The 16,839-nt window shown below is 47.4% G+C and overlaps 1 protein-coding gene across 1 annotated transcript in view; it reads right to left on the minus strand.

Annotated features, from left to right (window-relative positions):
* Positions 1-16,839, minus strand: part of NDRG4 (NDRG family member 4) — a 48,633-nt gene that overhangs the window by 21,783 nt on the left and 10,011 nt on the right. The window contains 2 exon segments of the mRNA XM_033157350.1: positions 14,975-15,019; positions 16,372-16,463. Coding sequence (XP_033013241.1) covers positions 14,975-15,019; positions 16,372-16,463 — 137 coding nt within the window.

A 16,839-nucleotide genomic window follows, 5' to 3' on the forward strand; every position in this document is an offset into this window, starting at 1 on the left:
TGGGAAGCTGTTCCAGGCTCCTGCTCATGGCAGCTCCCCTGTTCTGTTCAGTTCTACAATATCCCAAATTACACACACACACACACACACACACACACACACATTCCAAATGCAGTTGCAAAATAAAATTGGTATAGTTTTCCCTGTTGTAAGAGAAAATCTGCCCCAAGCTGGTGTCCTCCAGATGTTTTGAACTACAACTCCCATCAGCCCTAGCATCATTTGGCCATGCTGGCTGATGCTGATGGGAGTTGTAGCCCAAAACATCTGACGGGTGCTAGGTCTGGGGCAGGAAGGCTGGCATGAAGGCATTATCATTCTGCCTTTCCTGATAATCCCTAATATACTATTCAACTTTTTCACAGCTGCCACTATCCTGGTCAACATTTTCATTGATAAAATGGATAAAAATACTTTTAAGACATACATAAATCTACAGTATTTCTGCAAACTGCTTAGAGGATTTGATAACAGCTAAGGGATATGCAAATGTTGTCAAACGAAATTAAAATGAGACAATTGGATTATTATTGAGGTAATGTTTTTGAAAACCTTTAAAAACTTGGAAGTGCTGCAGAATAGCTTAGTATTGTTATTCTTTATTATTCTACTAGCTCCTAGCCACGGTGGTTCTGCTCTACTTCCACAGTTGAAGGCAGCAATGCTCCTGAATAACAATGCTGAAAGTAACAGGAGGGGAGAGGGCTCTTGTGCTCAGAAACTGCTTTCTCATGGGCATCTATCTGGTTGGCCACTGTGAGAACAGAATTCAGGACTAGATGGGTCCTTGACTGATCCAGCAGGCTCTTTCTATGTTCTTCCTATTACCGGTATTTGGAGCCAGGTTTTGGCAGTGGAGCCCCTTCTCAGGGTCAGGTCTCTGTTCTGGAACATCTTCCTGTTACATGGGATAAGCTTTGGTATGGTTCGGCCTCACACCACACCAGTTAAGCTCTAGGGACAGTGAGACAACGTGGCTCCTTCTCATGTCAGCATCTCACAAGCATGACCAGCATCACTTGCAACCAGACAGTGTTGGCAGCGGTTCTCATGCTGTGGTGGGGATATATCCGTTGGGCTTCAGAACACGTGCAGGCTGCCATTGCAGCATGAGTGAGTAGCTCCAAATAGCTTGTACATAACCTGGGATCAGGGGCGGGGGGGGGGGGGTCACCAGGGTGGAAGGTGTCAATTCCAGAAGCTCCACCACCTCTCATTTTTTTATATTGTACATCTATTGCATCACTGTTTTGATATAGTCGTTATAGCATTTTATTGCTCATTATTGCAAGCTGCCTTGAATGTTCTTGCAGAAAAATGCAGAATATAAATTACCGTAGATAGATGGAACATTAAAAATGAGGCCATAGATAGGGTATTTGGGATGGGAGAAGCCAGCAGCTCTGCAACACACAGAATCCCCCTCTGAATAACAAATGCCCAGTTTGCCCTTCCCACTCCAGAATGGGGAGGGGAAGGGAAGAGGGCCCCTACAGCAAGTGCCCGGAGTGCCCCAGGCTTCTATACTTACTCTCGCGTAGTACCCTACTCAAGACATCCTCACGGCCTGTCAGATTGGGCTACATGGCCCAGCGGTCTGACTCAGTACTAGGCGACTCACAGCTCTTCTGAAAGGCCAGCTTCATCAGGCTCCTCCCTCAGCTGACCTCTACAGCAGCCATTTCAACTGGCAACAGCAGACGAGGAGAGATGGAAGCAAGGAAGGGCAAAGAGAGACCAAAGTGGTGGTGGCGGCGGCGGCAGCAGAGGCAGCCATGCCAGAAAGGAGGGCAAGAGGGGGAGGGGGAGGTTGGCCCTCATGATCCAACAGAACCCAGGGCTCCCATTCCACCCCAGCAAAATCTCTCCACTGAGCCCCACAGAGGAAGCTGCATATTTTAGAAGCAAACGCCTTCTTTGGGGAACCTTGTAGATTAGAGGCAACAACACCCACACAGTCTATACCCCCCACTCCACCCTGTAGCAGGGGAGCAGCTGAAAAGCTGCTGAAAAGAGCAAACTGTCACTCTCCAGGTCCAGTCGACTGAAAGAGGTTCTGCTTGGCCACCCACTTCTCCCCTTCCAGTCCCACCACCATCCTTGAGGAGGATCAGGCTGCACTTATGGGAAGCTCCTCCTTTCTTCCCTTCATCTTGGCAGGTTTAGCCAAGATTATCCCCACATCTTGGAACTGGAGTGAGATGCCTATCAAAAGCATCAGCAATGCTGGGAGAGAGAGAGAGAGAGAGAGAGAGAGAGAGAGAGAGAGAGAGAGAGAGAGAGAGAGATCCCTGCTGTCAAGGGCAAGTTTTGCTCAAGGTCAAACACCAGGGCAGAGCTGAAAGGCAAGGCAGCCCTCTGGACGGAGAGCCCTGGCTCAGCTCTGCCTCCAGGCTCCACCTGCTCTGTCCTTGATGGGGAAAGCTCTGTGGGGCGCTGGGGAAGAAGAGTCTGCCAGGGGTGGTCTCAGCAAGGACAGAGAGACATCTTGCCTCAGCTTCATGGCGCCAAAGATGTTCTCCTCCTGCTTTGCAAATGAGTCCCGGCACCCAGCGCAAAGCCACAAATGAGGTTCTCTTCCTCCACCCACCTCTGCAAGCCAGGCAGAGAGGCTCTAAGAGGACAGCCAGTAGGAATGGGAACAGCGAGGGAAGGAGGGAAGGAGCTGTGTACGTGCCAAAAGGGATGCTGGGTGTGCAGAGAAAATGGTGCACTTTTCTCTCCCCAGATGCCACACATGCCCTTTGCACAGCAGAGAGGTGACACCAGGCAGCAGCATGTGCCTCGGCAGAACCTCTCGCCCATCTGCTTGCTGGGTGCTTCAGACACAACAGCAAGGAGGGAAACTGCAGAAACCAGCCATGGATTATCCCCCTCCTCCCCCTCCCCTCCCCCAAAATGCCTGCAGCCTCAGCCCTTGTCACTGCAAAATAAGGAGATGCTTCCCCTGTCCACCCACCCCACTGGTTGCACCCAGGGAATCCACAAAGGTTTCCCATGCCATGTCTCGATAGTGCGCCATCCAAGTCTGTGATTGTCCTGAAGGGAAGCAGGAACAAGAGGCTTGGTCCATCCTGTGGACCCCTTTCCCCTCAATGCCAGGTTGAAGCAATCGCAGAGTGTGCTGGAGCCAGGGCAGGATGCCTCTCTGCTTTGCCACGGAATGCCTACACACATCTCCTGGCATTTAAATGAGAGGGCAGGACCTCCAAGCCAAGCTGGTCTTCGGCACTTGACAATTTCCGTGGCTGCAAAGGGGAAAGTACCACCCGCCTTCTAAGACACGATGGCCCAGGCTGTCCTTCAAGGCTCCTACCTGCCACACGTGCTCAAGGACCAGTGCGGATCCATCCCCCTCATATTGGACTGTGTTAAGCTGGGGCAGAAAACATCGAGGTTAAGGAGCAGGCTGGGGTCTCCAGCAATGTTGGGGGGCGGTGCCCCCTCCCCTTACCCAGCAGTGGCATGCAGCAGCCCCACCAACTGTGCGCGCGCACACACACCCATCTTGCCTGGCTGAGCTGTACCTACCCCATCCCAGCACTCTGGCATGGTGAGCTGCCTTTCTTCTTCTGGAGGAGCAGGAGCAAGAGCAGCAGCAGCAGCAACAACAACAACAACAACGGCCTCCTCTGCCTCTCTGGCCACTTCCAGCTCTACAGTAGACAGGCTCTCCTCTCTCTCTTTCAGCTGGGAAGATGCACAGCTCTGCAGTGGGCTGGCCTCTTTCCACCGGCCTTGATAAAGGAGACCCACCCCCCTGGCTTAACTCCTCCTCCTCCCCAGCTCACCAGGGAAAGATTGGTTTGAAGCATTCTACTGCTCAAATGGAGCCCAGTGATAGGCATGGGCAGGGAGGGGGGGGATGAGTCATGCTCCTGCTGGATGGAAATGCACCTGTTTTATTTATTTGTTTATTTATTTCCCAACAACATCACTACACAGCCAGCCAGTCTCCATTTTACCCTCATGAATAAAGATGGGAGCTTGCAGGCAGAAGGGCAGAGTGCTGACATTCACTTTCTACGGATGCACCCCCAGGAAGAGGAAGCAGATCTGCAGACTCACAAAGGGCCCAGAATTGCATGCCTGCATGCCGCACCCCACTAGCATGTTCTCTGAAAGGTGGGAAGGAGAAAGCAAGACAGCCCAGAGGTGCCCCAGCTAGAGGAGGAGGAATCTCTCTCTCTCTCTCTCTCTCTCTCTCTCGTGCACTGCACTGCAGTCATGCTCAGCCTTCCCACCTGCCTTCTCCGTAGGAAGGATTAGAGAACATCAAAGCACGTCAGAGAAAGGACAGAACCTTCCTGCTGCATTCCCAAGTTTCTCTTCCTCTAAACCCACTCTCCAAATGCAGATGCAAACACACACACAGTCTTCAGGTTGCAGAAATGGAAAGTGGGCACTTCTAGTCTATTCCAAGGACAGAGACACTCAAGGGTTAGTGGGGAAAAGACAAGCAGGGAGAGTATCAAGCAAACTCCTGACCTCTCACTAAAAGCTGTACATGCACACGAGCTTAAGGGTTGTGTGTTCATGCACTGAGAGAGCAGTGGAAGGAGGAGACCTGGGGTGGGTAGGCAGCAACCAGTCCACGGCCCCCCTTCCTTGCTCCAGTACCTTATCACTTCAGGGAGTGCATCAGATTTGGGGGGTATGCCCAAGGACAGGTTGTTTCAAGTCTGAGAGGAGACAGATCTGTATCTGCAGGACCTTTGACATTTCCCACCTTCTGCTGCAAACACCAGCCCTCCTGAGGACATTTGCTCCACAAGAGGGGAGTAACACACATCAACAACCTCTTTGCCTAGGCTCTTCCCCATAGGTGGGGTTTGTCAAGCGCACATCTAGGCCTTTCCCCCAGTACGTATACTTCAATCCTCCAAATAAATATATTTGTGTTCTCTGTGTGCGGGGCTCAGAACCAATGAGAATATACTGTATAGCCCTATCTCAGGGCCCTGTCCATGCTAGACATTGAAGTTGGCATTCCCAAGTTTCATCCACTCACTTCTTGTGGGACATGTTCCACATGATGACACCATACGGTCACTGCCACCCTGTATTTTCCTTGTGGTTCTTCCACCATCTGAGTGGAATCTTCTAGAAGGATGGAAGAGTACCACAATCTCTGCATGTGTAAATATGGTTTTAAAAGAGAACATGGGTAGCGACACGTCTGGAAAGTTAACTTATCACAGCTCAGCAACACATTGATCGTGACATTTGTGGTGGGTGCTGTTTTGTGACCCTGTTTTTATTCTTTTAATCAACTTTTTAAATTGTCACTAAAATGCTTCTCTAGCTACATTTCAAAAGCAACAATGAAAGAGATGTACAACACCATCATGATGTACCATAATTCTAACATAGTGTTACAACACCATGCCTCAGTTTCACTTAAAAAAAATATCCAGAAGAGCATTTAGCAATAGATAAATAATAATTTTAAAAAAACTAAAGAGGGGTCATATAATGGCACCCACAATAAGGGCCTTACTTAGTGTGTGCTGAGCTGGAAATGGGACACCCAACCACAGCAGCTATGTCATGCCCACTGGTTCAGAGAGAACCAGAGAGTTGCATAACATTTTTTAAAAATGTGACACTCCCAGTTTTGTGAAAAGGCAACTTGCAGCAATGCCAGGCTCATTTTACCCTCCAAGCAAGCCACCAAGATTGTGTCGGGAGGGCCCCAGAATGGCATCAGTGGAGCCAGCATCCAATATCAGCGACTCACCTCCTGTGGAGCCGTGGGCACACTATGCATCAGCAGAGTAACAGCAAGAAGTGAGGCTGCGGAGGCATTGGCATCGCGAAAGCTTCCTTTATTTACAGATCAAAACAACAAACGTGGCTAGTGTGAGCAGCAGCTTCACACACGTCGGCTCTGTCCGAAAGCAACGAACAAAGAGAAAAAACACAAAAGCACACGGGACGGAAGTACAGTGTCTGAGTTCCGTTCCCACACTCCTATCACAAAGGAATGTAAAAAGTGGATCACGAGATCTGTATGTAAATAGGCTGCAAATGTGCTAAAATGTGCAGCAATGATGTCATGAAAAGGGGGAGGGTGTTAGTATTTTCATACAGCCTTTGCCAATCTGGCAAGATGTTCTCCAGATGATGTTCTGGACTACAACTTTCATTGCTATGCTGGAAAGTACCAGGTTTGCAAAAGCTGGCTAAGACTGACCCACCCAAACAAATGTAGCCCTGCCCATTGCACCAAAGTGCATATAGCTGTCAAGTGCACAGGTTGAGGTCAAGGTAAAGAGCTGCCTGACCTCACCTAGGTGGCCGGGAGTTTCACAGGGTGCAGAATTTGCCCTGGGTCAGTCCATGTCTGTTTGACAGAAGAGTGAGAGCCTCAGAGGTGGGTTGTATTGCATTTGCTGCCTTAGCTACCAGCTAATCGCCTACCATGAAGGTGCTTCTCTTGCATTTCACCACTGACCTCCCTTCCTTCAGCCTCATTACCTGAAACTGCAGAGTGTCTGTGTGGAAGGCCAAACAAGGGCAGCAGTATCCCATGCAATTGTCAAGAGGAAAAGAAGCGCAGAAAGGCCCAGAAGTAGATTTAAAAGCAGGAGTCCTCAGAACCCCAAAGAAACAGTTGCAGGAGGAGGGTGGAAACATTCCAATGGTCATCAGAAGAAAGAGAAAGAAACAGAGGGCAAGAAACCAAGGAAAGAAAGTAAAACAAGGCATGACAAGCTGCAAGGAGGTAGACTCTCCTGGGCTCAAAGCCTGGAATGGGAGGAAAGCTCTGAAAAACAGCTCTCTCCCTCTCCACTCCACAGATTAAAAGTGACTGCTGCATGGCTTGGCTCCCACAGAAAGAGGGAGCAAAGACAGGCTGACATCAGATTTCCCCAATCTGATGCTCTCCAGACAGTTTTGAAATGCAGGATTTTTTCCCCCCTGTCTTTTTGGGACATACAATTCAACGGCAGTAACTAGTTAGGTACTATTTCAGTAGTCTAATTTGGTTCATTAACTCAAGCCATTTCAGCTCCAGACAAAACTTGGGGGAAATGAAAGTAGCATTACTCGCCCCATTTTAATTTTGCCCTTCCTCTGAGGAGCCAATCCCCTACCCTTATCCTTGCAACATCACTGTGAGGTGTGATTGGTGGAGATTTAGGTCACCCCATGAAGTTTGTGCCTGATTGGAGATTTGAATCCAGCCCTCACTGTTCTAAGTCTGACACTTTACCCACAATGAAATCCTCAGTTTTGTTATGAAGACAGACAGAGAGAGACACACACCGCCCACACCCCCATTAGTTGCTGTACACATGAAATGAGACCAAGAAGCTGGAGTGTTTCATATTGTCTCCTCAATGGGATTCTTTATTAACTTTAATACCATTCTTAACAATCTGAAATCTGGCATAGTGTGAGTTGGACTCCGCAATTGGTTATAAATATTGTCAGGTTTTCAACATTGTAGTTTCTTAGATGGCAACTTAATTCTGCTCTATCTAAAATCAAATCTTGCAGGCCTGACAGATTCATCAGAATCTGGTCCAGAAACCAGATCTTTTGGTTTGCAGCACAACTGCAGTCTGCAGAAAGCCCCAGGGCCCAGATCACAGCCTGGGACAGCAGAGGTACCGGTAATTCAGGCTGAGCTTGCTGATTTGAGACAGAATCCAATCTGTTGCCAAGCTCTGCTCAGGGCTCAACAAAGTATGCAAATAAACCTGCTGTCCATGGTGCTGAAATAGATAGAGCTGCCCCCTGGCATACTTCAGCTGGTTCCCAGTACAGTACTGTACTGTACTGGTTTATCAAGGCTAGAAATAGGATCCTGGCTTACTTGGCTGTGTGTGGTTCACCCACACTTCCACTTGCCCCGCTGCTTTCCCCTACAAAAACACATGGTTTAGTGCTGAATCAGAACAAACAACATTTGGGTTTTCCAGAGATTGTCATTTGCTGCTATTTAGCACTAAAGAGCAGGTTTTCAGGAGGAAAGACGTGGTGGGAAAGGCAAAACCGTTTGGATCCATGCTTTCTAGGTGAAGTGTGGATGAACCCATTGTCTATGCAGCCAACAGCAGCAAGCCCTTGGGGGCAGGACATGTGAGGATGCCAGATGTCTCTGTATGATGTACAAGCTGGCAAATGTGTATGCTGCAATCACACCTTAAGGTGTACACATATGTAGACTCCAGAGTGTCCATATGCATATGAGTGTCACAGATCAGATTTTCCCATATGTGCTTTTGTACACATTCATCCACACACAAGCACTTTCAGTTGAACTCTGTCTCAATGTTTCCAATCCACACTAGTGGGAGGTGCTTGATGGGATGTCTTGTTGTCCCCTCCCTTCAATTAGTACTTCCTCATCCTCCATGAGTTCTGGAAACCTGAGGTCCATTGTGGGCATGCCTGCAGCTTTTGGTTTACCTGGGTGTGCTGCCATTTTTTAAAATTATGTTTCTGATATACCAGAAAACAAACACATTTTTTAAAGTGCATGTCATGCCATTCCCAACAGCAGCCCACCAGTGGAAGTTGGGGGTCTTGTGAAATATGGCATCCAGAAAAACGTCACTACACACACAAAAATGGCCCACACAATACATTTCAATATGTCCACAATTGGGTATTATGGGATATTATGCTGGATTTCCCCCTTTACCACTTGATCTGTAGATCAGGAAAGACAAATTAAATTGGGAGGGGGTGAGTGTGGGCTACCAACTTGGATGAGAACAATGTCATGTGAATGGCACATAAAACATGCACACATGAGATGCATTGGATGCCCTGTGAGCTGCTGCTTTTACACAGCTCCACTGCCTTTTGAGATAAAATTCCTTTGCTTCTTAGCCCGGAATCACTCTATGGGTACATTTCACTCTTGTGCTCCCAAAGTAGCATGTCTGTCTGTCACATAATTTCTAATCGAAACAAGGTGTGAAAATACAGCACCAAAAAGATCATTCATAAAAAAACAAGTGAAAAGGACACTTGTCTGTCTGTCTGTCTCATAAAGTTCTGGTGTTTTTAGGCTGTGTGTGTGCGTGCATGAAAATGAGTGTTTGCGGAAGCAGACTGAGTGTGGAGAAGCAGCACTAATTAGCCTCCAACAAGTGAAAGAAGAGAAGGAGGAACATAACGCTAAGGCAGCTGCTCCATGAGTGGACTATAGGGAAATGTGATAAGAGAAGGCTGAGACTTGGGTGTTGCTGCATAGATGACAGCAAAGTTTGCCAGATTCAAACCCAGAAAGGAGTTTCAGGGACTCCATGAAGCTTGTCTCAAAGAAAGGCGAGAACAGAAGCCAGAAAGGAGTTCCTGGTGGATGTTCTGGTTTATATAAGGCCAAAGACCCTGGGAGGCCAGTGTGGTGTAGTGGTTAAGAGTGGTAGACCCGTAATCTGGGGAACCGGGTTCGTGTCCCCGCTCCTCCACATGCAGCTGCTGGGTGACCTTGGGCTAGTCACACTTCACTGAAGTCTCTCAGCCCCACTCACCTCACAGAGTGTTTGTTGTGGGGGAGGAAGGGAAAGGAGAATGTTAGCCGCTTTGAGACTCCTTCGGGTAGTGATAAAGTGGGATATCAAATCCAAAATCATCATCATCTTCTTCTCAATGTTGCCACTGTTTTGCATAGGGGTCACTTTAAAGGGCCACCCCTGGGAGAAGTTAGCAAATTTGGAATGTAGGAAGTTGCCATACACCGAGTCAGATCATTGGTTCAACCAGCTCAGTATTGTGTGTTCTGACTGGTAGCACTTCCCCAGAAATCAGAAGTCTTTCCCGGGCCTACCTGCAGATGGCATGGTTTGAACCTGGGACCTTCTGCATGCAAAACCTATGCTGCAACACTGAGCTACGGCCCTTACCCAAAACAATCTTGATTTATTTAGAAATTTACGGCACTATTTCCAAATTTGTGCATCTGAAGAACCAACCAATAAAGGAGGAGCGTGTAAATAAAGCATGTAACTCTCACTGGTAGTTCCACAGGAGAAATCCTAAACCAATCAAAACTGCTGATATTGAAAGGATTCAGAATTATTTGGGGGTAGCCAGCATGTGACCAGAGAACTGGAACGAGGTAAGAAAGGGTCTAAATTGGTTGTGATTATCCAAGAGAGAGATCTTAGGTAGGGTCCACACGGTGGACTGTTGCAATGAACGAGAAGCAAAATCAGCTCCAAGAGGTTATTAAGAAAGCCAAACATTTAATAATATTTCGTAAACCAATGGTGTGGCCACACCTTGAATAGGACTCACAGTTCAAGTCAACCCGTCTCAAAAATAATATTGTTGCAGAGAAAACAAAAATGGGAAATGATCCTGGGGGCTAAAATGCCCTCCACACATGTTAAGTTTGAAGCACTGTAGCCATGTTTTTCTCAGCTGGAAAGCCCCACTTTGTGGAGGTCAGAGAGATATTTAGAAAATTATGAGCAACATGAAGAGGGAAAGGTCTCCTCCCCCAGTCATAATATGAGAGTGCAGCATTGCCTCTGTGGTGTAGCCCAGAGGAGGAATTGCCGTGGGGAGAAGGTGACCAGACTCCTGCAGGGGTGAGATCCTTGACGGTGGGGCATGGTGACATCCTTGCTCACCACTGACAGACATTGCTTGCTTCTGCTTAGCAGCCAACAAAGCCCTGAACTGTTTGGGAACAGGCTCACCTTTGGCCCATATGAGCCTGCTCTTCATTGGAGGCCCTCTTTAGCATCTCATTCTACATGCACCGACACAGTATTCAAAATTAGGTGGGTGGTGTCTGAGGACAGAACATTTTGGTGTGCAATGGTCTGTATCGTGTTTTTTTAACGGCGTCTTGGATTTTATGAATATGCTAATTTTACTGACCCTCGGCAACTGCTGCTAGTGCCATTTGTATGGCTTCTATGTGGCGCTTTTCCTGCTTTCATGAGATGCCGCCCTGGGCATCATCTTGCACTGAAAGGTGGTCTACAAATCCAATAAATAAATAAACAAAAGATGGATCACTGGACTTGAGCTTCAGTGAACCTCATCCTGCAATGACTTGCAACAGGAGCACAAAGTAGCTCACAGACCAGCAATAGTTGATTTTAACCTCTTCAGCATGCTGGAGACATAAATTGATGTGATTATTATTATTTTTAATTGATGCTCGCAATGACCAGAAGCGCACCTTCTTAGAGCTGGAGCAGCAGAAAGAAGAAAGAAGGCTGTCACTTGTGCCAGGAAACAGCAGGAGTGATTTCACGGGCTTGTGTTGGGGTGGCATTTGCAGTTCCTAATGGGAAGAACAGCTCATTCCCGTCATTCACAGGCCACAGAACATTGTCTACCCGGAATTCAAATGGAATAAAACCTGGCTCTAGCAGTTATTTCATTCATCTATTCATTCATTCTCTCTGTGTATCTTTTATGAGGATAAGTGCACACAGATGTTCAATGGTCTGTGTTCCTGTGCCAGCTCCTACAAAAACCGTCCAGATTTCTGGTGACAAGGCAGGAAAACTCTCTGAAGATGCAAGAACCCAGAGCCCCCCAAGGAAACTGACAGCCAGGATAGCTTAAAGCCCAATGTAGTCACGCTGCACAAGCGCTTCAAAAAGGACCTGGACTTACATAGTCAGGAAGAACAGGAAAAGCAGATTATGTGAAATTGAGGACACAGAATTCAACTTCCTGAGAATTTCATGGTTTTTTAATTTTTAAAAAGCAAGATCCTTTACAGCTTATAAAGTGTCTGGGCACTGATGGTTGAAGTTTCAGAAGTCAGAGCAGCTGCTGAACCAGATTTTCAGCAGTCCCTTCTCATGGTTAGCAAAACTAGAATGTATAATACAAAACAGCAAATTTGAACAATTTCATATTGGTCACCATGATCCAGCTATGATGGGCACAGAATTTTAATACTTCTAGCAAGGAGTATACACTTGAAAGCAAGCAGACAGAGGCTTTGCGAAATGTTAGAAGAAAATGGCTGAGATGCTTGTTACCCCCTGAACAGCAAGAAATGTGGCTGTGGCCACACTGAATTGAGATGTCAGTAAGTGAAAGGAGAGGTCTCCTCCTACCAGGTTGTGGTAGAGGTCCGTGGTGTGGTAGCTGTGGAGGGTGGAGCAGGGAAGAATGTACACAGTGAGAATGTGTGGTTAGGAGGAGAAGGAGGAGCTCTCCTGCCCTGCTTTTGAAAGTCCATCCAGTTCTCTAAGAGGTCTAGGCAAACACATTGAATCCAGCGCACCAAACCACACTGAGAGTCAAAGTGAGACCTGGTCTGTGCAATTCCAAAAAGACCAGCTCTGGAGTGGCTGGAATAATCATAAATGCATACTGAGCAGGAACCTGCAATCTAACCTGCAGTTAACACTGCTTGAAGATCCTCATATCAGCAAATCAAAGGGACGCAAGAAGCAGGAAGCCCAGGCCCTACCATTGCGAGGACTGAGGCAAAACAAGTTTGTTTGCCTCTGTGTGGTTAGTTTCCCATGTTTTATTCAACTTCCATGATTCAGGTTCTTCCTTACGTTGGCATCTGGAGGAAAGGGATCCAACCACAGAAAGGCATGGAAAGAGGGAGGGAGGGAGTGGAGACAGTGCCAGGTTGTCTGGGGACTCTCCCTAGTGGTCAAAACTAGGACATTATGCTGAGGATGCTCAGAGTATGCATTGGAGGAAAACTGCGGATATGCCAAATATTTATTTTTAACACTATATTAAAATGATTTGTGTTTTGCTTTGCTTTGCAAACACCAAGGCCACTTACAGAACAACAAAACAACAGCAACATAACAAATGTCTTAGTCTAAAGGACAAGAGGCAGCTCCTGCCAGGCTTGTAAAGCATACAGGTGAAGAGGAGTTGAGCAATTTTCCAGGCAGCCCACTCTTGCCTGAGCTTTGCTTGTTGTGGAGGCCAGCCGTTAGCATGGCCTCCATCCTTCCCCACATGACAGTTCATAGTCTAAGCAATGAGGGCTCAGAAGCTGCAGACTTCTGTCTCTTTGGGCATGAAAACGAAAGAAAAGTCAGTGGCAGGCAAAAGAGCTGCTGAAGCTTTGACATGAGAACACTCAAAGAACTGTTGCTCAAGCAACCACTACCATGGAAACAAGAGCAATTCCTCCCAGCCAAATGAGCTTGGATTTCAGGCACTCGACATCCCTCCACGCAGATTCTGCAACAGACAACAGGCCACCTTCCTTTCCACAACAGCTCTACCCAACCTGATGCCATCCACGTGCCATCTGGAGGGCACCAGGTTGAGAGAAAGCCATTCCACAGAAAGTTCTTGCTTTCAGGAGATCTAAACTTCCAGAGCTAGACTGGAAAGGGTAGATGTGGCCCTCACCTGGCTCCTAGCTCTCAGGTCTGCATTGCCAGATGTGTCTGCTATCCAGTTAGGCTCATGCCAGATGTCTAAGCCCATTTCCCAATCTTCCGAACCACCATTCCACAAAGCTGGGGTCTTCCTCTGACGAGCAGTCCACTCACCCATCCAATCAATATGCACATCCACCCATCTGCTTTGACCCAGAAGAGACAGACTGCCAAGCTGCCCTGATAATGATGATTACAGTTTAAATTGTTAAATTAAACAATAATACATTCAATAACAACCACACTCTTCAAGTCTGCAATTATTGCAAACAAGAGTCCTAGCGGCCTCCACAGATTAGGGTTTCTGGGTAAATGTCATTTTGATGTCTCACTGTGATCTTCCAACCTAGACCACCAGATTGATTGCAAATTCAGGGAACAGAGGCAACTCTCTTATCTTTGGTGATTGGGAAACAGTATTTGAAAATCTGTCTCTACAGCAAAAGGTGAGGTTCTTTGAGGCAAGGGAGAGGAAAAATTTTTTGGACTGGGTAGGTAATGGACTTCCCTTCTTTAGCCACTTGGCCAATCAAATCAGCAGGCTCACCCTATGGGGGGAGGGCCTTTGGGGTGGCATCTCACCTGGCACAGAAGGTTCAGCCTGAGGCCTGTCAGGGCACACCCCTAGCGGGTGCCTGAAGGCTTTATCCTGTTACTCCCTGTGTAGCAGGAGTCACTCGTTCCGCTGTACAAAGGTTGTGTCTCAACTTCCACAATAAAACTCCTTCACACACCAGTGCTGCCCCCTCCCACAGGCAAAGACAGTTGTGGGAGAAGGAACCAAAGCATTGCCTCCTCTACCAAATCCCAGGGAAAGGTAGGCACCAGGTTGGCGAAGCTACATAAAGAAAGCTAATGTGACAAGAAGCCCTATGTAGTGATAAGTAGCCCAAAAGATAACTTGGGCGATGCATTGAGAAAATTATTGATAAGTACACTGATAAATAGTCTGAGGTGTAAAGGCAGAAAAAGTATGAATAGATGCTATTCTTATTATTTATTAAATTTGTAGAGCGCCCTTCATCCGTAGATCTCAGGGCGGTTCACAACATAGACATACAATATAAAAACACAAAATACATGATAAAAACAAGAACAAAAAAACACACACAAACTAATAACCCCCCCTTCCTGTTGTAAAAGAGTCAATATGTCTGTGAAGACGTGCAAAGGAATTTGCTGACACAGACAGATAAACCTATGGCCTTGTTCTTCAGTTCTTGCCTGTGATGTTGGTTTTGCTCTGTCTGATAAGGCCATTGCCTACTTACCCAATTGCAACTCTGCTTGTTATCTGACTTTAAATAAACAAAAGCTGTCTTAAACATCACAACTCATGTGATTAATTGCATAAAAATCACTAGAGACACCTGCCAGATGGACTTTGCTAAACCACACGTTTGGCTCCCACGTTAGCTAAAAGAAACTGACCAATGGAAGCCCGGCCTAGCAGGTGACAACACCTTGAACAACACACCTTTATTCAGACTTAATAGGTGCCTTTCCTTGCAGCCCCAAATGCCATTTCTGACATTTTTAAGCCACCAGCCTGCATGTATTGAACCACGCTGAGCATGGCAGGCGCAGAAAGGCAAGGAGAATACATTGCAACTTACCTTCCAGTCTGTGTTCACTGCAGAGAGGAAAGTATCTGAATTCTCCTGGGAAGGAAACAGACCAAATCAAACCATTATTTCTCATACAGGCTATTATAGCTCACAGCTTTCTTTCAAGCCTACTGAGTGCACTCCCCAAAACTGGGACGTCATCACCATACTGTGTTTCCTGAAAGGGGGATCATTCAGCTGCCTGTCACAGAAAGTTTGGGATCTATCCTGACTCTCTACAAATCGGGGTGGAGAACTTGAGGCATTCCAGATTGTCACTGGCAAACCTTGGCAATGTAACAGCCATACAACCGCCAGCCTCCCTCTCAAATTTGAGGTTAAGAGTAGGTGCAACTGCCTAGGAGAATCTCTGCCCATCTCTAGAGCACAGATTTTGGGAGGTAGACTGGTTGGTCAACATGCTGGCCAGAGGCCGTGGTGTAGATGCCAAGTGGAAATTGGGAAGTTGGCTGTGTGCTGGTGTGAAGTACCAAGTAGGCTTACTTCTCTCTCCTCAAGCCAGGAGAAAATGATAGTCAGCCAGAGTTTGGAATTTCACTTGCACACACCTGTTTGGAGCTGGATTTAAAGCAAGATATAAATATTTGCATATATATCATGGCAGAAGACAGCTTCCAAACTTCTTTGTTACTGACATGGCTCACCAGGCTTGTATCTTAAGTTCCTTATTGGTGGCACCCACATCAGCATCACATCAGAGGCCAACCTGCCAACATGTCCAGGAGGGTTTTGGCTTTTCCATCAGGTTCTGTTCATCCTCTTGTTTACTGGGGATCCACACTGAAGAAGGAATGGAGGGTGGTAGGCAGGGCCCTGCTTCCTGCTTGTGGCCCATTGGACATCTCTACACCCACATACATCCCTCTTGCCTCTGAGTGAGCAACTGGCAGCCTATGCAGTATAAAGGGGCTGAATTTGGTCCTGAGGCCACAGACCACAGAGCTCCAATGGAAGGGGTGTGTGACCAGCTGGGTGTGTGACCAGCTCAAAGTCACACTGGCACAAGTTTCAGGACAAGTATCTTAAGAACCTTGCTAGATGAGACCAAAGACCTACCTAGTGCATCAGCCTCATTTCCCCACTTGTCAATCAGATGCCTCTGAGAAGCCCAAAACTAGGGCTCTAAGGGAACAGTCCTTCCCAACTGTTGCTGACTTTCTGAGTAATTTCTCACTCAGGTATCTTTTGAATCTGAGACCATCAAGGACACCATTCCCAAAGCAGTTTGACAATGGCTGAATCTTGCACCAGTCCTGGGAAGAGCTTAGATTTAAGTCCAGGGGTTGCTTGGCCTCTTGTCAATTCCATACACTTGTCAGCTACCACTTGCTTTGTCCCCTTAAAAAAAATTTTTGCTAAGTGATGCCAAATCCAGCAGGACTCACCAGCTCAGTGTCCTGCCCCCGAAGCAGTGGCTTCTCTTCTGTAAATCGCTGCTCATGCAGGCCAGCCATGGTCACTTCCTGCAGCAAAAGTCCTGCACAAGGGGGAAATGCAAGCACAGCAGTCAGCACAGCCCCAGGGCTGCCCAAATCCTGACCCAGGCAGGAACCAGGCAGAACTTCCCTGGACCTCCTTACACTTCAGGTGGCAGAGCTTCCTGCTCAGGAGCAGGAAGTAAAGTTGGATTTGTCACCGTGCTTTGCATTCATAGAGCACCTTGCCCTGGATGGTTCACCCACATTAGCTCGGTCACGCTTCCAACAGCCCTGTAAGGCAGGCCAGTGTTATCATGCCTGTAAGACAGATTTGAGGGTGGATGGGGGAACACTGAGGCCAGGAGAATCATGGCTTGCCCAAGACCATTTGTGAAGAGAGTTGGTGGTCCACCCATGGCTGCATCTGCAGTTTCC

Source organism: Lacerta agilis, chromosome 8 (assembly GCF_009819535.1).
Source record: "Lacerta agilis isolate rLacAgi1 chromosome 8, rLacAgi1.pri, whole genome shotgun sequence".
NCBI classification, from domain to species: Eukaryota; Metazoa; Chordata; class Lepidosauria; order Squamata; family Lacertidae; genus Lacerta; species Lacerta agilis.